Below are 26,253 nucleotides of genomic sequence, written 5' to 3'. Positions count from 1 at the left end.
AGAAACAAGTCATAATTTAAATGTACATTCTCAAAACATACATCAAGTTGTGCAGAATTTATTTGTGCAATGCTGTATACATGATTACGTTCAGAACAGACCCAGCATCACCGCTACTCTTTCACACTGTGCATGGGGCTGTGCTAGTGCAAAACAAAAGTTTCATGAACCTTTATTTCTTTTCTCTTTTTTTTCATATAAATTATTCACATGTGCTTTGCATTAGTATTATTTTTTTTTCTCTTTAAACTGCACGTACATAGCCTGGATGAGAGCATTTTCATTGGTTTGCGAGGCAAAAAAAGCCACAAATACACCAAAAAAATGTTTGTGTTTCACCACCGTACTATCGTATGCACAGAAGCGAATGGGAACAGATCTGAAGCGTTTTGACAACCCTCCGACTCGGACACAGTTTGGAGAACATCAGCCCTTCAAGTGGAGCTCCAGCAATGATTCAGTCCTGCAGCAACGTCGCGGCTACTTCAGCCCTTTCTCCAGGGGGCGCACATGCACACACTCTGATTGTTCTAGGAAATACACCTTAACATCTTAGTACGTCTGCACATCAACACCATACATCCTTTAATGTTAGTTTCTATTATGTCTAATTGTAATATTCCCAAATTTGCTTCCTTGAGGGTTGGAAGGCTTCATCTGATCGTGAACAGTCATGATCAGATGCTGTAGTCAGAGCTGACTGCTGGGTTCAAGAATGTGGAGCTGAACAGAAAAACCATTTATCTTGTAGCGGAAATCAATGTGAGAAACTAACTCTTGTGTGTGTGTGTGTGTGTGTGCGTGTGTGTGACCAGCGTGCGCGTCCACATCCACTCCAAGTCAAGTTTGCGTCAGCAAGTTTGGAGGTTTATTTAATGTCATAGCAGCAAGTTGTAATGTAAAGTAACAAAGACATACACACTTGTAAGACCAAGGAAACAAAGTTTTGCACAATATTTTTGTCTTCAGTCACGGTTTATGCTGCCTATTTTAATTTTCGACTGTTACTGTTATAACATAGTGGAAAATATCCCCTGTGTGTTTCATAAAAGTGATGGGAAGCAAACACTTAAAATGCACATGGTGGTGCGGGCTAAATATCTGCCATGAATCAGAACAATTACAGCCACATGAAAATACTATAGCTCCTATTTTTCAATGATAAAAACATGTATTGCAACGACAGGCAGCACTGTCGGACGGGTCAAACGAGCCGCCGTTCCCGTTCAAAGAACCAACCGCGTTCTGAGCAACTGTTCCAGCAAACCGCGTGACATGGCACTTATGTAAAAAACAAAAACAAAGAAACTGACGAACAAAAGAAAGAAAGAAATGAAAACATTCACATCATAACACAGCTCATCTGTCCCGGCCACACTAATCCGAAGGCTGGAGCGATGCAGACAGATACAACGCGCTGTCACTACAATCCTCGAGTCAGTAAGTGGTCAAATGGCGCGGCTGCATCCGAGAGAGACTTTTGGCGTTAGTTTTGTTTTTTGTTATTTTTTTTTTTTAGAAAGGAAGACTGTAAAGAAGTAATTTGTACACATTTGAGGTGCGATTCAACAGGATTGAAAATGGAAAAATACACTGTGACACCCAAATTTAAAGAAAGCCTCGGCCGCTGCGCGTGATTCGCTGTTACCTCCTCCGCTTTCGTGACGTTGCAGATATTTTAGTTACTCTGACACATGGGAAAATAATTGACATACAGGAGAAAAGAAAAAAAAAAAGAAACAGTAAGTGGACCAGTGCCTGTTCAACGTTGTGATCTCAGCTTAATGAACTTTACTTTAGTCACCAATAATTTGATTATCCACTGCAGTATGTACTGAACTGCCCAGGCTAGTTTAGTTTGTTATGTGTGTAATACATAAATTTAGCACGCCTCCCACAGACACACTGACTACTCAATCAGCTATTATTACAAGTTGTTATGGGGCTGCGGGGCAACTCCGGGATCTTATATGAATAAATATAGGCATATAAAAATACAGCAAGCATACCTACAGTATGTCCTGCTGCTCTTCCCTGGTAAAAGGTGTTTAATACAACTAGATACCGTGTACTTATATATACACTATGATAATTGATAGTGATTCCTAATTTGCATATTTTGTCATTTAAATGTGATAGACGTTAATATATCTGAGTGATGATTGTTTTTTTTTTATTATTTTTGGATTAATACAAATGTTTTAATTTTACCCATTTTCAGCACTGTTTTATTAGAGCACGTCGTTTATTGGTATACATACAAAGATAGGTATTTACAACGCATGATCTGAGTCATGACAGTTTTGCATTTAACTCGCCTCCGATAGAGAGATTTTAATTGGCTTGAGCTTCAAATGAAAGACAAAGAGTTTGGACGGAGAGGTCTGACTCTCAGAGAACTGCTCCGAGGTTTTACAATTTGGGGCGTTTGAACATTTCACAGCTGAAATCAGTACATTCTGTGGAAAGTGAGTGAGTTGCAGTAACACAGTACGGACAGCAGGGGGGGGGCACTTGGCTTCTTAACTCATGTTACAGATGAAGGAGTAGTCATTTATCTGGTACGAACCCTCCCTTCTTCTCATGCTTACTGTGGGACGACCTCCCTTTGTCAAACTTACCTCTGCATTTTCAGAAGTGGACCATGAGAACACCACCACCACCACCACCACCACACACGCACTCACACATTAAATTATTGCATTTTCAATACTGCCCAACCTATGTCAAGAACATAAAAATAAAGGCAAGTTTAACAGGTGCACTAATAGACTATTTCATGCAATGTTCTGATTTTTGTCATGTATACAAAGGCATTGTGTCACATAGGTTCAGTGTTACTCTGAGCATTGCCACTTTGAACACACCTTGGGTTAATGGATTAGATTTTCTCTTGACATGGATCATTGTGGACAAATAATAATAATAATAATAATGATAATAATAAAACTGAAAATAAACCGTAGAAATGTGTGTTTGTTGACGAGAATGAGGTCAGGTGGAAACACCAGCATTCCATATATTAACATGATTCAAAGCTAGCCATGTGATTGGATTAAATGTCAGTATGGTTAGTATACAGATGTGTCAAGTGTCTAAGGTGCACAACTGCCTGGAGTAAGCTTACGTGGATGTGACAAATCATAGAGTTTACATTTGTTTCTTACATTATTTCTTGTTTCCTTGCCCCCAGTTCTCTCTCTAACAAAGAGAAAAAAATAAAAAAGTATATTGCTTCAAAAAACTGTTTTGTTGTTTTTTTTTTGTTTGTTTGTTTTGTTTTTTTGTTTTTTTTTTAATATTGTGAAACATTTCATTCACCACTTCTCTGGTTTGTCTAGAGAGACAGAGCATTACATTATCAGTCAAAGATACATACAGAAAGATGCTGTGAATCCAAGAGATTAAACGATCAACGATGGGACGTGACAGTGACTAATTCCTGGGACCATTTGTTGGAGTCCGTCTGTCTGTCTTGTCTGTCTGTCTCGGCCGACCTCCGATCTACCAGCAGGTGGCACAATGCAAGCACTGATGTATTGCCTGGGTGAAGGGGAGGGGCTGAGAGATTAGTCTGTCACAGTTACAATAATCAGTCCAAGGACTGTGGCCTCAGCGTGTCCCAGCTCTGTGACTGAGGATCTGCAAACTTAACTGCACATGCTCTCCATCCATCCCTCCCACCCACTGCCTCCAATGATTTTTTTTTTTTTGGGATTTTTTTTTGTCAGTGAGTAAATTAAAACACAAAAAGGGCTCCTCATTTGCTTTTTCCAGACGTGCTGGAGCCCCCCGCCCCGCCCTCCAACTTGTCAGCGATTTCAGACGTGTCTAGCTTCTCGGAGCCGTCGCCTTTCTCTGACCTCTCCTTCTCGGACCTCTCCTCCCCCTCCGCCAGCTCGGACCTCTCTGACCTGGCGTCCGCGTCCCCCTCCGACTTCTCCTTCCGCTCCGAGCGGTCGGGGTCCATGGACGAGGTGCCCGGTTTGTCCCACTTGGCCATGGCCTCGTGCTCCTCTAGACAGGTGGTGATATTTGAAGTCCAAGCCTTCAGGTCCTCCTGCAGAGACCAGCACAAGACAGGCAGCTTTAAGAAGGAGGCTCCTTTTTTTTTTTTGAATGTGTTTCATTTTGTGGTTTTGGAGGAACTCACTTCTGGTGTCAGGACTAAGTGGTGGGTGGACTGAAAAGTATTTACAGGCCGCACAACGCAATAATTTAACTGAATTTGAATTGTACGTCTATTACCTTCATTACATGAGGCCGCACCTCTACCACATGTCTGGAAATAGTTCCCTGTGCATCATCTAAAAATACTGCACTGCATGGAAACTTTTTTCATTATATGTTACATTTGATTGTGAATACTGAAGCTCTCTAGATGATAAATGATGATGTAACAGGAACTAAGAAGCCTCTAAAGATTAATATAAACAAATCTGCATTCGATTTTTTTTTAGAAGAATTATATTTATCCACAAGTGTGAACCAGAGGCACCAGAGAGGGGCTCATATTAATTACCACCACACATTAATGCTTTGTCCTGTGTGACCTGCTCAACATAACTTTATGAACTATATACAGTATGTCAAATACATTTAGCTTCAATAAAAAGATACAGACCCTCTGTTTCTTGGAATATTATCTTGATTTTTTTTTGCTAGTGATTGAAATTAAAAATGTAAAAATATGAAGTGGCCAGTTGCATCCTTGGAAAACACACAAGGTCACTACCAATTAAGGCTTTTAGCCTCTTTAATGTCTCAACACTATGAGATGAGTCCATGTATGGACTGACCTTTAGTCCCCAGGGGTAAAGGGTTTATTTTTATTTAGCCTTTATTTAACCAGGTTAGTCCCATTGAGATCAGGGATCTCTTTTACAAGGGAGACCTGGCCAAGATGGCGGCAACACACTTACAGAATTAAATAAATTAGTTACATAAAAACACAGTTAAGTAAAACTCATAGAGAAAACCTGGACTGTTTTCATCACAGCTTTAAATTCAGTCACAGGTATGAGGATTCGTAGATGGAGTTCAGATTGAAGTTTATTCCAAGTATCTGGTGCTGAAGACCTAAAAGTTTTCTTTCCCAAGTCTGTTCTTATTTTTGAAACAACCAAGGGCAACATGAATGTAACCTCCTTGTTTCCATCCAAGAGAGAAGATAAATAAAAAGGAGTTTTACCCAGCATGTAATGAAGGCCAATTTACTTTTGTGTAGAGAAGACATCGATGGGTGAGAGAACCACAGTTTGTAATAAATCGCAGTGCAGCATGATACACACTAACCAACATGTGAAGACAATGAACAGATGCGTTCGTATACAGCAGATATCCGTAGTCAAAAACAGTAAAAAAGGTGTAGACCAGTTTCTGGTCTGCATAAAAAAATAGAACAAATAAAGGGTTAGTGTTAAGGTTATAGTGATATATTCTCTGCTGTGTTGTGTTATTTGAGTAATCAAAGGGGGATTACAAAAAAAAATTGAAAAATAGACACATTAATTAGTAAGTATTTCTGGAAACTGAGCTTTGTATGCAGGATTGGGTCAAGATAAACTGCAATGTGCACAGTGACTCACTGTCAGCTCTATGGCACAGAAGGAGGAGATATATGTGGTAAAGTAGCGTCTCTCCCCAGACGTCTCCATCTCTCAACACATGTTCCTCAGGCACATCGACATTTTAGATAAATGGCTTAATATGTAAGATAGTGACTATTAGTTCTCAGAGACATTAGCTTCTGTCCCACTTTCTGCTCCTCTTAAACATACACAACACATACATGCACATGTACACAAATATGCATAGAGCTCACTGAATCATCTTACCTCATCTTTTGCATGGAATACGAAGTTGTTCCCATCGCTGAATCTGGTGCAGAGGAAATCATTTGGGGTTATCACTTTTTCGTATGCTCTGTGTATTTTATCATCTGATGAGTAATAATACTGCACTTGTTTAATGGTCCGTGCTCAAATGTGTCTCGTAAACCTGAAAAATAACCTATGAGCTATGACACGTCACATGCAGAAACCTACTCTGTAACCTCACAGTTTAGAATGATAATACTTGTCATAAAAATTTGACACATAAAAGGGGTCTTACTTCAGAATGAAGACATTTTTCTTCTTCTTGTATCCCAGTGAAGGGTCAAATGAGCAGTTACTAAGGTCAACCGAAGGCTCTCCATTGTACGTTGTGCTCAGGTTCCTAGCATCTTTATAGAAGGTCAACATTCCCTCTTTCAGGACACAATATACGTTCACCCAGGACTTGCTGTAAAATAAAAAAGACACATCACGTAAATGTTAACAGACTGAAAATGGAATATATATATATATATATATATATACCATCTATGCAGGTAGCATGGGCCACTTTAATGTACTTTCTAGTGCTGGGCGATATGGACCAAAACTCATATCTCGATATATTTAGGTTTAGTATCGATATATGATATATATCCCGATATTTTTTGAGCAAAATGTTCATTCAAATTCAAAGCCAAATATGATACAGTAGCATTATTGAAAATAGCTGTTTAAATGAACAGCTGCAAAAACATAAACACAATAAATAAACAGTTTCTTCAACTGGTTTAAGAATAATGCTTAGCCCTGGTACCTCTTCTCAAATTTACTTTCCTGGCATCTATCGGTTTATTTATTAACTACAAAATTATTACATTTAGATTTGACTGACCATAACCTGATAACTTTAAACTCTCTCATTTAGGGATGGGCTGCCTTCCAGGCTTTCAGTACGTCATCTTTAGGCTGACATCATGTACCCAACATGATGTCAGCCTAAGACCTCATTGGATGACTGAAAACCCAGCACCCTTATAGGTTTATGATCCACATAGAAATGTTTGTGTATTGTAGTGTAGAAGTAGGAGATTTAAGGACTAACGTCACGTTTTATTTCACTTTTAACATGAGCAGAGAGGACGCTTCCTGTAACTTCCTCTGTGACAGAGCTGCTAACATTAGCCTAAATGCTGGCAACACTATGTATCACTGGGTTAGTCATGATGTGCTCCTTGGCCTGTGTGCATGGTTATCGTGGTTGTCGACCAGCCAATTACACATGCTGTTATCAAACCGTGTGTCTGTTGTATGTTCCCACCTGTTTGGGCTCCTCTGCTGAGCTTCAAGGTCAGAGCTGGTGGCCTTTTTGCGGTAGAGGAAGCCTTCGTTATGGGCAGTGTGTGAAGGCGGCTGGGGTGTCGTCGGGGCCCCGGTTGCTGGGGCTGACCGGGAGCGGCGGGTTTCTTCGGGCTCTTTTGGACGAGGCCTCCTCCTCGGCTTGGGGCGGTCTCGTGCCCGAGGACGGCCGTCGAAGCGGGTCACGGGCGCCGAGAGGCTGCTGGGAGGGCGATAAGGCTCTCCCCGTGCCTGAGAGAGCCGGTGAAAAAAGACAAGTGTGACATCAAGGCGTGATAAAAAAAAAAGACACCGCTGTGATGGGCCGCGTGTAAGCTAACTCACAGTTGCTGCCTCTCTCTCCTGGACCTGTTCTACAATCTCTGCCATGGTTGATCTCTTCTCCCTGCACGGGCGACACACACGAGTCAAACAAACAGCAAACAAAACCTTGATGGACATTCCTATTTATGCGCACCTTAAAGCGTTTAGATTCTGAATGCGTTGACATACCCTGAGCGTTTGTCAGAGCCCTCCTTCACGGAGCCCTCCAGGTCACTCGAGTCCTGCCTCTGGATCCTGGGCTTGCCGTTCCCCTCCTGCTCGCTAGACGACTGCCTCTCCAGGCGCCTCCGGTAGCGCTCCTGCCGCACGATCAGCGGCAGCTCGTTGAGCCTGGCTTGGATTTCCTGTTCACTGGAGGTCTGCCTACCCAGCTTGTACTCCCTCTCTCGCCTCAGATGGTCCATCTGAGGGTCCGAGCGGCTGCCGCGCGGGTCCCTCTGGAGGCGGCCGTGGAGGAGCTCCAGCCCCGACTCGGGCCCCACCGTGTCCGCCATTGGGATGTCTCCAAATTGCTCCCGCTGCACTCTGCTGGCTTCGAGGAGGGGGTTCACAGCCTTGTGGATGTGGTTGATCCTGGGCTGCATGAAGTCAGCTTTCAGGTGCTGCCATGCGTACGCCATTTTGGGGTCCATGATGCCGCCGCTCTGTGCCAGAAAACCAGAACTGCCCAGACTTCCGCTGCTGTAATGATTTTGTGCCAGATAGCTCGAGCTACCCATTCCGCCGCTGCCGCCCTGATAGTTCTGAGCCAGGTATCCAGAGCTCCCCATATTAGGCTGTTGTGCCAAATACCCAGAGCTCCCCATATTAGGCTGTTGCGCCAAATACCCAGAGCTCCCCATATTAGGCTGTTGTGCCAAATACCCAGAACTCCCCATATTAGGCTGTTGTGCCAAATACCCAGAACTCCCCATATTGAGCTGTTGTGCCAAATACCCAGAACTCCCCATATTAGGCTGTTGGGCCAAATATCCTGAACTCCCTAAATTAGTCTGCTGTCCCAAATATCCAGAGCTTCCCATATTCTGTGACTGTGCCAAATATCCAGAACTTCCCATATTCTGTTGAGGCTGAAAGGCAGTGCCTCCCAAACCTCCGCTGTTTGGCTGCTGAGCTAGGTTTCCTGAACTTCCTAACCTGCCAGTGCCTAACTGGTTCTGCATACCACCCACACACCCAGTGCTGAGTCCAAAGTACCCGGAGCTCTCTGCGCTACCAGCAGTTTGATGGTTTATTCCAAGGTAAGGAGAGGTGTCTGCTCCGCCGCTCTGGGAGGTTATCGCTGAGAAAAGAGAGTCACTTCCACCTCCAGCTGCCTGGTGGTTCATCCCAAGGTACGAGGTGCTTGCTAACTTCCCACTGCACTGTTGCTCCAGTCCGTGGTAGCCTGATCCATTGATGACTGGGTTGTAGCTGGCTAGCGTCGAAGACAATCGCTGGGCTGTAGAGGTGGCACCCAGATCCAAACTGCTCTGTAAGGGTTTGGGCTCTACATGAGCCTGTAAGGTTTGCCTCAAGAAGGGAGAGGTAGCGCTGGTTGATGGAACACAGGGAGTCAGGCAAGATAATGGGAACATCCTTCGACTGGAGAGCGGGGTTGACTTTTTCTCCTCCTCTTTTTTCTTCTCGGCCTAAAGAGAGAGATAGCTAAATAACTTCTAGTACTATATAAAACCCCAAATGAAATGATCATCAATACAAATAATATGAAAATATGTACTCATCATAACTCTTTTACTAGTAAATATCATGCCATAAGGACACAAACCCAAGGCATGAGCCCATAAACAATCGCTGCATCCCAAGTTTTTTTTTTTTCTTCCTGTAGCAGCATTAATTTGTAACTCTAACAAAACTGATTAAACATTTACAGCGAAGCTTACTGCGGAGAGCTGGCGAAGGGAGCTGAAGCGTTCTTTCCAGGTTACAGCAGCCTTCCGGAACGCCTCGTGGCGAAGGATGAGCTGTTCGACCTCGTCGGTTTGGGTTCGGGCCTCTCCTCCCTCTTGCTGCTTGGAGGCAATCAGCGGCTCCTTGGCCTTCAGCCAGGCTTCCGCCTTTACCGTCTCTTGGGCAAACTGGAAGTTTTCCTGCTCTGGAGGTGACAGCACACCAACAGCATGATTGCCACCTCAGCCCGTTTCAAGCTTTGTGTATGCTCCAGTTAAAATCGGTTATTTACATGCTCGCGCGTGCTTCATATGCGACGTTTTATAGCCTGTTCAGAGTGGATGTGTAATGTTAGCTCAAACAAGAACAGCAAGATTCATACATGATGCATGATACATCAACTGCACATAACAGGACAAAGGGGAAAAAAGCATTTATAGTCAGAGTCCATTTGACACCAAAGTGTTGTGTTAAAAGCTGCTTTCGGGCGTGCAGTAGTCACGTAGTTAACTTTAGTTACTTACTGCGCTGTAACCTCTCCTGATGTTTGTCCCATTTCTCAACAAGATCCTTCTGCTTATTCAGAAGACTGTCCAACTTCTCTTTTATCTGCGGTCAGACAGGTTGTAGTCAACGACACAGTGCGAGAACTTAATCAGGTAATTGTGCGAGTTTTATGCATTCTGCTGCTACATGTTTGTGCAGCGTGCCACACCTCCTCTGATGCAGGGTTTCCTGCAGCTATCAGGATCTTGCCGAGATCGGCACATTGCTGTATGGTCTTGCTGCGGCCATCTATTTTGACTTTCAGCTCCTGGTGTTGTTTCATCATCACCTCCAGAGCTGTCAAATCCCTGAGGATCAGATGTTAACGATTAGATTAAGCAGCAAACACTATTGGGGAATCCCATCCAACATGACATATCAACTATGGCTGCATCTCATAATTATTTGATGATCGTGATTAATGATGATTAATCAAATACATTGTCTTTTAATAAACAGTATTAACATTATCAGACATTTATGACAACCATCGTAAACATTTCAGCTCTAAAAGGGAAATAGTTACTGCAGCTGCAGCCCTTTACACTACATACATACATTTTTCTCTTTGCCAGTTCCACAGTGCAGTATGTTCATGCATGTTGATGTACTGACATCTACTAAAAGATTTAATGCTGTCTGGGAAAAATGACAAATAATGGCAGTAATTAACGAGTAGAATTATAGCCTCCTATTACATCACATATAAAATGTCATATAAAATTAGGTCAAGGTGGCACAGCAGCCTAATTCCATGCTACACATAATGAATTCTGTCTGCAGGGACCACGCGGGGTCACAGAGATTTTTAGTTTAACTGAACACTGAACAAAATGCTGCTTCTGGACCTGAAATAAACGGCATGCACAACAGAAAGAAACAGCGCTGAGAAAAGACGCACAAGGATACAACTTCTTACCTTGGCTCATCCCAGCCTATCTGGCCCATGATGCCTTCCATCCACATTAGGTTTTCACGCACCACAGAGAAGAACTGCACCTTGTCGGTTACTGAAGTCACCTGGACGCGACTGGCCTCGCAGGAGCTCAGCAGCTCCTTCCACGCCCCCATCACTTCCTGCTCCTTGACCATGATGGCCTCGGCCTTCTCTCCAGCGTAGATGGTCCTCAGCTGGGCGGCGTTCTCCTGTAGCTGCCTCACCTACACGAAGATGGAACGATTAGCGTCTTCAGCCCACAGTGACCGATGAGCATCGGGACAGGCAGTTTAGAAGAACGGTTGTTGAAAGTAGACTGAACTGACCTGATTTATTTTGGGATTGTGGCAGTTGCTTGAACAAACAAGCCCTGATTTAAATACACTTATTCGGCCTAAGGGCTAGCTTAGTTTAAGGATTGGGCCTATGATACAGCTTTATGCCAAAAAAAATAAGCTTGGTGAAACCGATATTCACTAGTCCTGTCTTGCCCGTCCCTCATTAACATCAAGTACACTGTTCAACTGAATCACAGAGAGAAGTTATACCACGTGCCTGGGCAACTAGCAGTTGAAGGGCATGCTCAAAGGAGTGCATGAGTCTCTGCAGGGTGGCTGGATTGGTGATGTTGGCTTGGCACGCCCTCACCTCTGGCAGCTGCTTCATCTTCCCCGCGATCTGAGCCAAGACCTACAACACAGGAAAGCGATGTCATCACGAGCGCTTTAAAAATAGCGGCCGCACATCGCGGCCAGACTGTCTACCTGAAACGGTGACGGAGAGCGCAGGTCACCTGAGACACAGGGCGCATTTCTGTTTTCGACCGTACCTCTTTGCAGTCGGTGAAGAACTTGTGCAGCTGGTGGGACGCCGCCAGCATCTGCCTGCGCGTCTCCATCAGCTCCAGGAGGTCGGCCCACGACTCGTTCAGTCCGTCCTTCCACTCAGCAATGGTGGCAGCGTCCGAGTGGCCGCAGTCGATCATCTCGTTCACCATCTTGTTCACCTGCTCCATGCGCTGCTGGCCAACGCTGTTGGTTTCTGAGGCAAACTTGGTGAACTTCTCCTGAAGCACCTGAACACACACAAAAAGCAAACGCCCTACAGTGTGTGCACATATGAAGATAAATTGACTCATTCTGATACCACGGTATTAATAAAAATTCCATTTTAAGGCCCTTTACGTGTTTTCGACACAGTGGGGGCTTTCCTTTCTGCTCATTACAGCACGCTCTATCCCATCCTGACTCTCCTCTGTTCTCACCAGTGACCCAGAAATCAACCGAGGTCTCCATCATCAAGGATGTTCCAGTTCCTTAAATACGTCCCACTGGTGGTGAGGAGTGAGGAGTATATCCTATACCTGAGTTTGTTTTTGTTTAAAGGATCAATTTTTATGTCTTTAATGATTGGTCAGCTGATCTAATGGGAGAGAAGAGGGAACTTTGAAGGCGTCAGCTGTGGTGTCAATATTTTTGCTTGATTGAACAAACTACCTGTAGAAACATGAAGCTCCAACCACACGATTACTCATGTATATCCTAGAGCTGAAATGATGAATGATTGTGAATACACAACGGCCAATTTGACAGACAAAATAAGTAGATAATTGACAAAAAAATAAATAAAGAAACAAGCAGGTGATTCAATATTAATTAATAATTACATTATTTGTAACACAATACAGGCCACACTTTGAATTCATTAGTTGAGGCCCACCTCTAAAATGACGAACCTTTGAAATCTCACATCAAATCAAAATGATTTGATTCCAATGATCAAAGGTAAAAATAATTGTAGTATTTGACATGATGTGAATAATGGTTGTTGTTACAGTATATGATTATGGCTCACATGTGACTAAGAATTTAAAATTTAGTATTTCCAGTGGTTAGGGTAGAAAAGACACTATGTTCATGTACTAACCGTGACATCCTCAAGGTCCTGGCCCAGCTCGGTGGAACTGGCAACCGCCTCCCGCTCCGTGATCCACTTCTCTAACTCTTCCACCTCCTTGTTAAGCTGATAGAGCCAGTACTGCTGCTCCAGCTTGGTCTTCCTGTGCTCCACCATGTCCTTCAGAGACACGTACAGCCGGTCTATGTGCGACTGCTGCTTGGTGATCTGCTCACTGTTGAAAATGGAAAAAAAATAAATGAATAATCCGCCACAGCGCTTAAACTGTGTAAATATCAAATCTATCTCCTTTCACGTTGTTTCTACGACTATCTTTGGGGGTCATGCCGCACCTCTCTGGGTGTCCCAGCTCCAGAAGACGCTGGCATTGCTGAGACAGCATCCCTACTGTTTCTGCATATGTCTCCACCGTTTGCTCCAGAGCCAGGTGAGTCTTCAGCAGCTGCAGGGTGCTCGCCTCGTCCTGAAACGTGTCACGAGAATCTCAGGATACAGGTTCAGCATGTTCACTTTGATGTGGATTTATCTCAGCGATCGTATGTAAGAACGGACATACTGTGCCTTTTTCTTCATTGAGCAGTTGGAGCTTCTGCCCCGACAGCCAGGACTCCACTTTAGCTGCCTCGCTGTAGTACTGCTGAGCCTGTAGCACAGCGTCCAGCATCACAGCCCTCCTCTCCGTCTCCAGCTGCAAAACCTCCCACAGCTGGCGTACGTGCCCCGCCCCCTCGCGCACGAACTCCACCTCAGGAGTCCTCAGCGAAGCGATGATTCCCGCCCGGTCTAGAACCTCCTCAACACGAGCCCGCCGCCCCGTCAGCTCCCTTTGGAGTGCCTACGGGACCAACCGGAGGGAATTTTGCAGGCGTGGTTTGATCACATTTCGAGCGATAATGGCTGCACGTCATCCTCGACACTTACCTGATTCTTTTTTACATGCTGCTGCACACTCTGGAGGTTATTCCCATAGTCCTTACAGGAGGCCAAGGGAAGCCTCTCCTGAATCCACAGCTAACACACAACCACAGTTAGGTGAGTACATTTTTCAGACCATACTGTGTATGTAATCTATATGCAGGCCCAATTACATTTCATAATGCTTTAACACCTGTCTAACTGTGAATGAAAACGAGTCAATGGAGAACTCTACTCACTATCTCATCCTCCAGGTCCTGGGCGACCTGGTGCATCTCTTTGGAAGCCAGTAGGATGCGGCGCCTCTCCTTCAGGGGCTCAATGAGGCGGACAATGCGGGTCTCCACCACGCCTGACTGCTCCCCGCCTTCCTTGTCACCCGCCATCAGCCCTCGCTGGGGCAGGCAGAGCCCCTGCAAGCTTCCCAGCTCTCCCACATCCTTGTAGAAGTCTCCTATCTGAGACTCCATGGCCTGCATCGGGGGGGGAAGGTCGCGTTACAGACACATGAGCGGTGGACAAACGCGGCACATCAGCTGTTTTCCTATCAGAACATTTCCGGGTTATGTAATTGGTCGTCTCGCTTTAAGGAAAAAAAAGGCACATGGTGCATTTTTTAATGCCGCGGTACCTCGCGTATGAGAACACGCCACTACAGAGGCTGGGGTGGACACATGTCGGAGCGGGGGGAAAATTACATAAACTACAATGAGCTGAACTCTACAGTCTGTCAAAACTAATAGATATGTCACGACAGATCATAGTGGGAGAGACGGACAAAGCTTTCTCAAAGAAATTTGGGGTGGAGTCACATAGGCAGAAGTATTTTTATTTCCCAAATTTGCCAAATGCTGAAGCAAAGATTTACTGAAGGGTTTAATTTTGGGGTAACCATCTTGTGGTTTTTATGAGTGTTTACTTTTATGTGCAACAAAGCTACGGTGACGAAGTAATTTCCCTTGTGGATCATGAAAATGTGTCTAAAGTCTAAATCTAAGTTCATTCCTCCACGATGGATGTGCTGTTTGAGTTTGCTAACCTTGATTCAAAAAGGCGTCCGCAGTTAAAGCATGTGAGCGGCTTGATGTGTAGGTGGACTATAAAATTTTACACTACATAAAAGTACGCTCATACTATATGTCAGGGGTCTTCAACGTTTTTCAGGCCAAGGACCCCAAACTGATGGAGAGATTAGGAAGAGACCCCCTACCTACTATATGTGTTCTATATTAAACTCGGCCTAGTGCTACTTATAAATATACATTGTTATCATTTTGCATTCAATATTAAGCTATCCAAATAATACAGGTTAAAATATCAAACATGTGCAACAGTAGGGTTGTACCTTACATTTAAACATGGCTAAATGTAGTAGGGACAGAGAAGCACCAAAACATTTTGGTCTCAGTAGTTGACTGATGGGAGTGAGCTGCACTGTTAGCTTCTCTTCGGCTAATGTTGCAGCGTGAATATCACCTGGGGACCGAACAGGCTCTCGGCCAACTGCGGGGAACCTGACAGAGTCAGTGTGTAATACGTGGCCTCGTGATTGACTCAGCGGCGACAGGGGCGGGGCCTATTGCGTACAGGAGGCTCAGATTGACGGGTCTCAGGTAGCGTGACGCTCTATGTGAAACGGTGTCTGTTGAGACAGCTCCTCTATCGCTGAATGAGTGAAGTGCTGACTGAAAGATAAAGTTGATTTATCTCCTCTCTAAAATATGTTGGATTCATGTTTATGAGCGTTTAAACAAATTAAAAACTTTTGGGGAAAATTAAAAAAATACATGAAAAAGATTTTGCGACCCCTCCTGCAGCATCCCTGTGGACCCCCTAGGGGTCGCGGACCCCCTGTTGAAGACCTATGGTGTGTGTCACGGTTTAAGCAAAAGCATAGAAAAAGATTTCATGCCACTGTGCTGAACAATATGGCATCCATGGTGAAGGATGAAGATGGGTCAGTTGACAGTAACTTAAGTTCAATTGAATTAAATTTAATCGTTCCTCATTGGTGGCTGTTTAACACGTAAAAGAGTTTTTTTTGCAGGCAACAGTTTTCCAGGGTGACTAAGGAGAGTCTTGCCTGGAATTTCTGGAGCTGCTCATTGAAGGTGGGCAGGTGGTGCGCCTGTTCCAGCTGGGGGGGCTGCTGCTCCAGGTGGGAGAGCTGGTTGTCGATGTCGGAGTAGCTCTTCACGGCCGGCTCGGGCTTGTTGTTTTCGAAGAGCGCTCGGGCCTTGGCCTTGGTTGTGGTCTCCAGGTCGGACCAGCACTCCCTGATCTCCTCCAGCTTCTGCTGCACGACCGAACGCAGCTCCGGCTTCTCCTGTATCAGCTCCTGACCCTCCTGGAGAAAGACAGCGTTAAGGACCACTGGGTTAGACACCGAGCAAAACCGACTGAACTTAATCAGTTACTGGAAGCCGCTATGCGTTTAGCGGTGCTAATCCTATCCTACTTTAAAATTATATTATGTGTGGGACTGTCATTTCTTGGCTGAGTGCTTTTCGTACGTCCGACTCGTACACTCCTTTAATGTCAGGTTTTGCTTCAAGGAAGCTTCTTATGGGCTGCGATGATTGTTGCCTCAGTTGGTACCAGAAATCAGTGCATTGCAGAGAGCCGTCCACCATTTTAGATTTCACTCACAAAGAAAATGGATTTCTAAGTCGACATTTATTCTAATTCAGATTTCCATGGCAATGGGTTGTGGATAATTGAAAACCTTTTTTTTTTTCTCCCGGTTTCTTTATTATGCTATACTAAACCACGAATCTGCCAATCTTGTTTTAACGCGTGTATATATTTAGGCATTTCAGGAAGGGAACTGAGGGAACAACAGCGCTTCTAATAAAACCGTGAGTGGCTAAATTCAGTGTTGTCCCCAAAATAGATTGGCACAACACAGCTCATGCCAAGGCTGGAGCCCCCCTGCTTGTGGAGAGGCAGGTGTATAGAGCAAAGTTTGGCCCCGGGCTGACCTAAAAATCATGCATGGTAAGTCTAATAAAGCCTCGTTCTGTCCTTTGCCTGGGCTCTTCTGCTCCTCTTCCCATCTCTAAGTCTCGAGCTTTGCTCGTGACGTGACGTGGATGAGGAGATGCGGCGAGATCAAAGCTCGTGGCGTTTTTCTTTGTGTCAACGGAGCTCGTCCCCCGGAATAGATTCTCACCAGCCTCCTCCTATGCCGAGACTCGGGGTGGCAGGAGGTGTTCTCCATCTGTGACAGGGTTCTGAACGTCTCCGCATCGGGCCGCGGCGTCACAGCCGTCACGTTCAAGAGCCCGAGGAAAACGTTGCAGTTTTTCTTTTACATTTTAACGGTGACACATTCATTATTTATTTAGCCCGTGACACAATAAAAAAGCGCGCACATGACAGGTTTTATCTCCTAAAACCTGCCCCTCGCCTTTATCTGCGAGAGAGCCGGACCTACTGTATATCCTATGGCTTTCATAATGCAGTGCTGCATTCCTTCTCTTGGCACAGGCTCTCTGCTTAACTGCTGCTAGTGCTCACTCTCTCATTCCTATCTTTCCTCAGCCTCGCTCTCCCTCTCATAATGCAGAGCCAGCAGAAAGCAGGTCTCTCTCTCTCTTGGCTTTACTGACACACAGAGTGAGGCAGAGGGAGAAGAAATCAGAGAGGGGGTGGAGAGAGGAGAGGAGAAAGACAGACTAAAGGAAAAGAGGAAGCAAAAAAAAAAGGGGGAGAGAATCAAAGGTTTGTGGAACAGGAGCGAGGCTGCGGGTGTGCTGGGCTTTGCCACGGCCCGGGCACAGTTGGATCCAAAGGGCATCTGTGAAGTGAATTTTCAAGGCAGTCATGGGTGACGGCGCGATGGTTTAACGGCTAACCGAATGAATCACGCTATTACGGCAGCGCGGCGTCGCCAAATTCTACAGCCTCGCATGCAACGCTGATGCAGCACAGTGAAACAGTGGGCGGGATTACGGAGCTACTACTTGCACGATGTATTCACACCTACTACTGTACAGATAAAAGTAACACCGGGCAACTCACGCTTTTAATCTGCACCATACTTCCCGTATGCACCTGGTGAATGAGTCTGTGGTGGGATCTTCCAGCCGCCACATTTTTCTACACCGATGCGCAGCACACATCAGAGTGAATGTGATTCGCGTCGCATGTATAAATGATCGGCATGCAGTGTGATTTTTTTTTTTTTTTTTGCTAATGTGCCACTTCCCACAAGACAGAAACATATCAGCGCCACCAATCAGCAGGCGTTTGAATACTGTGACACACGGTTTCCAAGAGAACTCAGAGAACTGCAACTTTAGAAAACACATGTAGGTAAAACACGAGCACATTAACACACACTGACAACATTTCATAGACGGCACTTGCATTTAGTTGCACTTTATGTACATTATTATTACATTATTTACATCTTCTCTGTAGATATTTTCTCTTCTTTTTGTCTGTTTTGGTCATAAGTGCTATTTACATGTCTGTGTATACATGTGTGCCTTAAAGCCGGGGGTCTCTGTTCTCATAATGACAATAAAGACTCTTGATTCTTCTGGATTAGGAAAATCTTTAACTGACAAATATTGTGCTGCGAGCCCAGGAGACCATAAATAGTGCTGAACTTAGCTGGGATGCGCTTGTTGTTAGATGTTTGGGGGTTACTGATGTTTGCTGCAAATCAGTGATGTTGGAAATTAAAGTTTATTTTATACTCTATGCTGATTGCATGATTTCTTATAAGCCTTTTGCTTATAAGCAAATAATCTGACAAAATACACGCTTCATTTGCAGATTTACACCATTAATACTATTTATTAACATAACTGAGTGTTAGCAATGCTCTTATTTTCTTCATTTCCTTGTGCTCTGGTGTCCGTTGTCTGGAAGCTGCAGTGCGTTGAGCCCTCTCGGCCACCGTAGTAACGTGCTGCTGTCACCTACATTCCTCTAATAGTCCCAACTCAGGCTCCCGGAGCAGCAGAAGGGATATGAGTTTCTTCTACATTACAGGGCTGCGGAAACACAAGCCCAACAAATAATCATGTGTAGAATTAGATACATGTAATCTGAAAACATGTGGCGTTGCAATGAATTGGGTGACGTACGAGAGTGTTTTAAAACAGAGCCAGAAGCAGTGTAAGTGGGTTTAATAAGAGAAATGTGTAAGTTCATCTATATTGTATTAAAGACGTGAGGCACAGTTACTTAATTGGAGACAGAAAGTGACTTTAGGATGGTACAAATGTATAGCGTATCCTAACTATTCACACGACGCAATGTAGTCCTTAAAATATGCATTACAAATAATAATATATCAAATCCCAATGTAACACTTGAATGTCACCAAGTCAATAAAAGTCACCTGCAGCTGTGAGGTCTACTGCATAATAAATACACTGCTAGCAGCAGGGATTGCCCAATGCTGTTTTATTGCAGAAGCATGTCATGACTCAGCTGGGTTTGGAAAAAAAGATGACAAGATTTCACAGGTACAATCTAATATTAACAAGCAATCATAGTGCTGTATATGTGTTGTAGCATGGCCGAATTAAAGGCAACTGCAGGTAACAGCAAAGAAACCCGAGGTGAATTGGTCCTTTGTCTGTTATTTCACTTCAGGTTCATTTACCTTGAATCACATTACAGTTCATCAACCAAACCAGGAGGATGTGAACTAGGGCTGCAACTGATTCAAATATCTAATCCTGATTAATCGCATGATTTCCATTGTTAACACACCATTAACAAATATTAATGGCGCTTTTTCCTTCCACACTCTTTCCTTTTTTTTTTTTTACTCTTATCAACATCTCAGCTGCTCAGAAAGCTCTCAGCTGTGCTTGATTGGATGGTAACGCAGTTCAAATCGACAGCTAATGCAGATAACTGTGGTCTTGTCAGGAGAACCATCTGGTCGGGTTTGGAAGCTCGACACGTTTCTTTATCCATTTTTGTTTGTATGTTTCTGCTTTTTTTTCTTCTACTTTAAGGATATGTGGCAGTTTTGACGCTACACGGCCTATTGCTGCCCGCTGTAGGATAAAAATATTTGCTAGGATACTTTGCTTTCCGTGCCTCTTGATATCCCAAACTACGGTTTGTACTGATGACCGAATAACAACATGCGTACGTCCATTGGATGTTAAAACAAAAATGTGGCAAAAAACTCAAACGAAGGTCACCATTCATATTATAAACAATATTTACCTATAATATGACAAAAAATGAAAATATGTAGTCAAGAACAATAAGAAAAGACAACAAAAATCACTAAAATTCTTGGACACATCCATCAAATCTCATACAAACTATATGGACCCTAAACAGCTAATATATCAGTAATTCTAAGTCAATGACACTCAGGTTAAAACAACTTAACAAAGTTAAGATAATCCTTTAATTTACTCTGAAATCATGTGACTGTTTTAAGTTATTTAATATACTTGAAGTTGCATGTTGGATGTTGTAAAATAAACCCTGCATCAAACGGATCCACCAACGTTCAAAGGATGCTATAGAGCAGTTTACTTCACTGAGCCACAGTCAGCAATGAATAGTATTGTTCACACTGTGGGAAACTGTAATTTGCCACATATCAAACAACATGACAAGCTCAAATTGTGACAATCTTTTTACTAAAAGACATGTCTTTCATGAGCCGTTGGTGAAATTATACTGGTGACCTTGCATTTACGGTACTAGCATGATGGCACAAAATCACAAGCTGTGCACGGTTTGTTCATATTACATCATCCAGCAGGTGGTGAAGCTAATGTTTGAACTTTCAACTGACTGACACTGTCACACAACTCACACTGTTTGGATTTCTGAGTAGTGAGGTTAAAACACACTTACCATTTTTATTTTATTTTTTTTTTGTTAAAATGAATTTAACATGAATCAGCCACACAGCAATAATGCAGATTCACCCTAAAGCTGGTTATGCTCAATATTCACTAGAGCAGTGGTTCCCAACTACTTGTATGTAACAAAGTTGACCCCCCTCCTCTAAATAGTCATTTTTTTTTTTTAATCGCGATCGAACGCCACACGCCGGAGATCCGATGCAACGCGGTGCCGGAATACCTTAAGATCCGCATCTTACAAGTGGGGAGACACAACCAATACAGCTTAAAAACTGGTGAAACAGGTGAAAACTGATCAGACAAGTTTTGGAGCACCCCCCTTGGTGGACCCCAGGTTGGGAAGCACTACAGCACCTATTGTAATCCACCCATGAAAAATAGTCCTCTACAAATATATAATGACAATTACATGGAGGTAAAATGAAATCCAGCCATACGTTATTATTATTTTACATATTTTAATGGTCTGTGTCTTGGGACTGAGTGCTACAGACTGGGTATAGAAAATAGTGCAGCAGACATTTTGACCAGACTAGGAAAAAAAAGATGTGGCTAACATTAAGAGCAGTGTCAGAGTAAAGCTATGACACAGAGCGAGACAGCGTGAACAATTCAAGGACCCAGAAACAGGTAAATAGAAATGAACGATTACTCATTGTTTGCATTAAGGCTGAGCTTTTCCTTCTGTGACATGTCAAAACATCTAAAAAAAAAAAAATGGCTACTGAGATGTAGAGTAATGGCTTTTTAGTTTGGAGCACTGAGATTTAATAATAGTTAACGAAAGTATTAAAAAATACATATAGAATAATGCAATGCTGTTAATAATGCTGTTTACAAACCATTGACCCCTGAGCCTGTGGTGAGGCTTGGCACAAGGTCAGCTGTTAGCGCTCTCACTGTAACAGAGAAGCACCCACAGAACCTCCACATGCACGAGTCGGACTGGAGCTGCGTGCAGCTCGCTTCATGTGCTGAGTAAGTACTGTGAGAGAACAGAGGTAAGGGGCTGAGGTGGGAACCCTTCCAAAAGGACGCCGAGTTCTCCGATCACAACAGGACGCAGCGTCATCTTTTCTTTCTGACGCTCAGGTAACGACAGACACAGCGATGGGGTTTAAGTGATATTCGCTGGGCGATGGTGACGTGACGGTCTCTTTAAAGTTCCTGTGTGTTGATACATATACACAGACACCTGTAGGGAACCAGTCAACCCAGGAGAGAACATCTTAATGAAGCAGCCATCTTCTGTGCTCACTGACAATCCTTTTGGTTTATTTAACGTGAAAGGCTATAGTGAGACGATGATTTGGAAATGAAGCGGTGTCCTGTTTCATTTCAGACTGAGGTGTTGTTCAGGGATCAAGTAGAGTCACAATGATAAGAAGAACATTTGGTGTTCTGCTCTAAACTCGAGAAATACTTTCTTGAATTTGAGGAGGCTCATGATTTAAGTGTCAGTGGTTTGATTCGGGTCCAGGACCGTTGCTGCATGCTGGACCACTTTCTCACTTTGCATACTTTCAGTTTGCGTTTCAACAGAAAACGAGCTGACTGAGTGCTGTTAAAAAAGAAAAAGGCACATTAAAGTGGCAGGCCCACAGACGTGTCCGGGCAGATCTGTGTTACTACCTCACCACTGAACATCCTGGACACGTTAGACCATGTTTTCTGATTACAGGAGGACCTACGATGTAGCTGCCAATTGACATTACGGTCACACAGAGCAGAAACTCACCAAGTAGTGCACCAAGTATCCTCCAATATGTTTTTAGTACAGTATGTGTCCAGCACGTATTGAATAATTACACATTAAAATAGTTGATACATAAAGAGGAGAAACTGAGAGGGTCTATTAGTAGGTTATCCCCTTTAGGATATTGTTCTTCTTCATTCTCCATTTCATCCAGAGACTGAGTTGAGGTATATGGTAAAATATGTTACGTTAAAATGATAAATTATATAATTATAAATAGCCATCACCTCATGAAGCTCAGGGTGACACACTAACAAATGTCCAAATCCAAACAATATTCAGGATATTAGTCTTTTCTAGTCTTTCACTAGCTGAGACTAGGGCCGTACGATTGAATAAATAAATGGTCTACCTCCCTGAAAACCAAAACATCCTCCAGCATTTAGCCGATTCAAAAGTGTGCGTATTTTAGGTGGTATTCTGCATATATCGTCCCCGCCTTTTCGTTTATTTAGAGGCGGCGAGCGGAGGCCTTCATTTGATGCCATATCTTCTTTGATTCCTCTGGTATGAAGCAGCTGTTCAGCCTTTATGACTTACTGCTTATTAACCATATCAAGGTAATCTATAATACATTATTGAAAAAGCACATATAGCCTATGAGCTGTAATGTTTAGCAGAAGTTAGACTGTAACATTCACTATGACAACAGACATTAGAGGATGAGGTGAAGGAAAATGTATTAAACAAAATACATAGTCTCCCAAAATCACCCAATAATCACAAGGTTATGGGCGGCTGTTACATACCGCTTAACCACTTAAATAAACTACGAAGAAACAATAATTATGATGTTTTGCATCTGACATTTGCATTTGTGTGTGTGGCATTAAATGGCATCGCCAGTGTGTGACTGATAGTGGCTGCTGGATAAATTTAGGCACACAGCCCAACCGTGGCTGGAAAATGACAATATTTGAAAGAAAAATAACTTTATAATTATGAGCAATTGTTTCTGTACTAGTTTATACCAACGTAATTAAAATACAATCAGTCAGGAGGAGACATTGCTTCAAACTTACATGTATTTTGATATGACACCAGTGTCACAGTAACCACTAAAAGGCGTTCACAATGAACTCCACGCTCTTTTGGACATTGTTGAAATAACATCTCAGACTTAAATATGACTGATAAATGACTTATCACTGTATCACTGCATGAGTCTCAACTGGCAGTGATTGAAGTAATGTAATATCATGGGCCTCCACGTCACAGGATGCATCATAATAAACAGCAGCATCGATTCCGTCTCAAACTGGGAACTAAAAAAGTCACTATATAGAAAAAATAAAGTCCCATCTTTAAGCTCTTTTGCATCGTGACTGAACTCAGTCAAGGCGTCTGGCTCGGTGGGAGGGTCTAGACAACAATGATAAACCTTAAAACACATTTCACACATGGCCAACAAAGGTGGCTAATGAGTATTTCCTCATTAAGTAATGTAGTATACCGTAGTAGGGCTTGTCTTCAAGGGCTGTGGTTATAATTAGTTACACGGCTATCTTATGAATATTTAATAATACAGCATATGGTACAAAAATAGTATGTAGAAATCTATATTATAATTCATTTCTTAGAGCATTTAATAAAAAAATCTGAATTAAGACATTAAAACGTGTAAACAAATGTATGTACGTTTAAGCAAGGTCAAAGTCTAATAGACTTTACCAACAATTTGTTATTTATGAAAATGTCTGGCAAGTACAGCCACACTTCTTGACACGCTGTGATAGAGAGGACCGATACCTCTACACAGATGGATCAAATAATCAAAAAACATTGCAGACGAGGCACATTTCACACATAACTAATCCACATATAGATTTTGCCCCGAAAGGAGATTTTAACCACAGAAATGCACGAGAGGAAATGAGGCGTCTTCTCATTCACCTGCCTTGCATTTCAAACGAGAAAACAATGATCAAGATATTTCTTAAATGGTGGATTCTTAAAACTGCATCTGCAAATATGGTTTGTGTCTGACATTTTACTCAAGTCCATAAGACGCTCGGGGGGCTGAAAGCGAAAGAGCACTTCCTGGGAATCAGATCACCGATTTTTATGTTATTTTTATCATTCTATACGTATTCGTATACAGTACACCAATACATACTTATATGCTACATAACTACAGTCAGCAATTCACTTAGATAATTTTAACTTGTACTTAGCTACATATGTGAGATGTCAGCTACTAGATGTCACATTTGCCTGAGAAAAAGCAGCAACGTATTTGTGACTCCCTGGTTACGGGCCATATGGGCAGAAATGAAGCCTCATTGACAAATTCACATGTAAAGAGTCAAGCTGAGCTTCACTGTGACAGAGGGCATGAAGAACAGCCTGTGTAGCCAGGATTTTGCTCTGTGAGGGCAGCAAAGCATGATGGGAATGCCAAGCAAAAAAAAAAAAAAAAAAAGAAAATCTGAGGATGCTATATCAGCTGTATCAGACCCAATTTGTAAATAGAGGAAAACTGGAAAGTGTGCAATCCCCGTGTGTCTGGCCTTCGCTGCTGCAAAGGTTTGCATGTCCTCTGTATAATTCACTGTAACCTCCATAAATGAGCGATGAAATTCAGACTGGCCAAACCTCTGCACAGACAAGATCAAAGTACCACAGGGATCACACCACTTGTGAACCTGAAACAACACCGGCACAATGGAAATATAACCTTGAGAACGTACTGTAACTCTGGATGCACCCGAGCCAAGTGATGAAATGAAAGCTGAGTGATGACATCTCACCCACTTTCTCCTTTTCGATTTTACAGCCACCACACCCACCATCAACACCGATCCTCGGTCATGTGCCCCCATCGCAACACGCACGCACGCACATACCTGCTCTTCCTCTCTGACCTCTTCATCCGGGCCCCCCCCCCACCCTCCCTCCCCATCTCCGTGAACATGTTCATCTCCACTCACCTGTTCTATCTTTGCCAGCCATTCCTTATTGCGGGCCAGTTCTGCCATAAAGGCCTGGTGCTTCAGCCACTTCCTGTGTAGCTTTTGAGCCTCATCCCGCGCCGTGTCTCGGGCCATAAGCATCTTCTCTTCCACCCGCTGTCCCAATCACTCAGCTAGGGGAGACAAAAATAGCCACCATCAGGAGCCCAACGCTCCAGCCAGCCCTTCTTCCCCCCCCCCTTTCTCACAGGACGTCCTGCCTGCCTCCTCTACGCAAGAGCCGCCCGTTTCTGCTCTGCAGGGGCCTAGGTACCTGTGCTGTCACCACCCACCCCAACCCCCACCAGACACCCTTTTCTGGGGGAAAAAAAATCAAGATAAGCACCTCAGCAGCAGTGGTAGCAATGGAAGCACTCAAGCCCTTCCTTTGGGTCGCCCCTGGGTCCTCATGCCCTACCACTTCACGGGTCTTGCGGTCCTGATGCTGCAGTGCCTGCTAGCCAGTCTCAGAGAAAGCGAAAACAACCAGCGAAAAAGAGGAAATGCGCCAATGACAACACTAGTAAAGAATGACACACACATCCAAGATTCCTCGCGGGCCGTCGGTTATCTTCTGGCTCGAAGAATCGGTTACAATCCAGCCGTCAGGGAAGCTGTAGATGTAGCATAGCCACGGAAGGATCCTTCAGCCGGGGCAAAAGCCTGACCGTCCACCACTCGCCAGCCCCCGGTCAATCTGTAGTCTAATGATGCTGTAGACAGGAGGAGGAGGAAGAGTTGGAGTGGGAGGAGCAGGGTGAATGGGATGCAGAGGCAGTGCAGAGGAGGCCGGATAACATAAGCTATCTGCTCTCGAAATGCATCATTCCCACCGCTGCAAATGTGCACACGCAGGCTGGTGTGAGACAGCACACTATTTTCTCTCCTCAGTTCCCCCTTCCTCGAGTCCCTGAACAGCTCAGCCGCGGTTGGTGCATGCTGCTGCAGTCCTTGCCTCTCAGCTACGCTCCCTCTGTGTGTG

The 26,253-nt window shown here is 43.8% G+C and overlaps 1 protein-coding gene across 1 annotated transcript; it reads right to left on the bottom strand.

Moving 5' to 3' along the window:
• Positions 1-845: 845 nt before the first annotated feature.
• On the bottom strand, positions 846-26,253 carry sptbn4a (spectrin, beta, non-erythrocytic 4a). Its single transcript, XM_047606242.1, has 20 exons — positions 25,618-26,253; positions 25,251-25,405; positions 15,788-16,051; positions 13,944-14,177; positions 13,711-13,800; positions 13,346-13,624; positions 13,122-13,252; positions 12,799-13,003; positions 11,702-11,947; positions 11,428-11,562; positions 10,855-11,096; positions 10,105-10,243; positions 9,914-9,998; positions 9,383-9,594; positions 7,668-9,130; positions 7,500-7,560; positions 7,138-7,406; positions 6,115-6,285; positions 5,838-5,880; positions 846-4,060 (listed from the first exon to the last, which is right to left on the bottom strand). Exons 2-20 carry the CDS (start codon positions 25,371-25,373, stop codon positions 3,761-3,763), a joined length of 4,692 nt encoding a protein of 1,563 aa, XP_047462198.1. The 5' UTR covers positions 25,374-25,405; positions 25,618-26,253; the 3' UTR covers positions 846-3,760.

This window comes from Mugil cephalus, chromosome 15, assembly GCF_022458985.1.
Source record: "Mugil cephalus isolate CIBA_MC_2020 chromosome 15, CIBA_Mcephalus_1.1, whole genome shotgun sequence".
NCBI classification, from domain to species: domain Eukaryota; kingdom Metazoa; phylum Chordata; class Actinopteri; order Mugiliformes; family Mugilidae; genus Mugil; species Mugil cephalus.
This window is presented reverse-complemented; position numbering and strand designations above follow the sequence as displayed.

What these genes read in the sequence shown, in the direction of transcription:
- sptbn4a (XM_047606242.1), bottom strand. Translation starts at nt 25,373, where the DNA reads ATGCTTATGGCCCGAGACACGGCGCGGGATGAGGCTCAAAAGCTACAC. An exon ending in AAAAATGTCTTCATTCTGAA is followed by an intron (nt 5,881 to 6,114) that starts GTAAGACCCCTT and finishes CCTCTGCACCAG; the next exon opens with ATTCAGCGATGGGAACAACT. An exon ending in TATTCCATGCAAAAGATGAG is followed by an intron (nt 4,061 to 5,837) that starts GTAAGATGATTC and finishes TGGTCTCTGCAG; the next exon opens with GAGGACCTGAAGGCTTGGAC.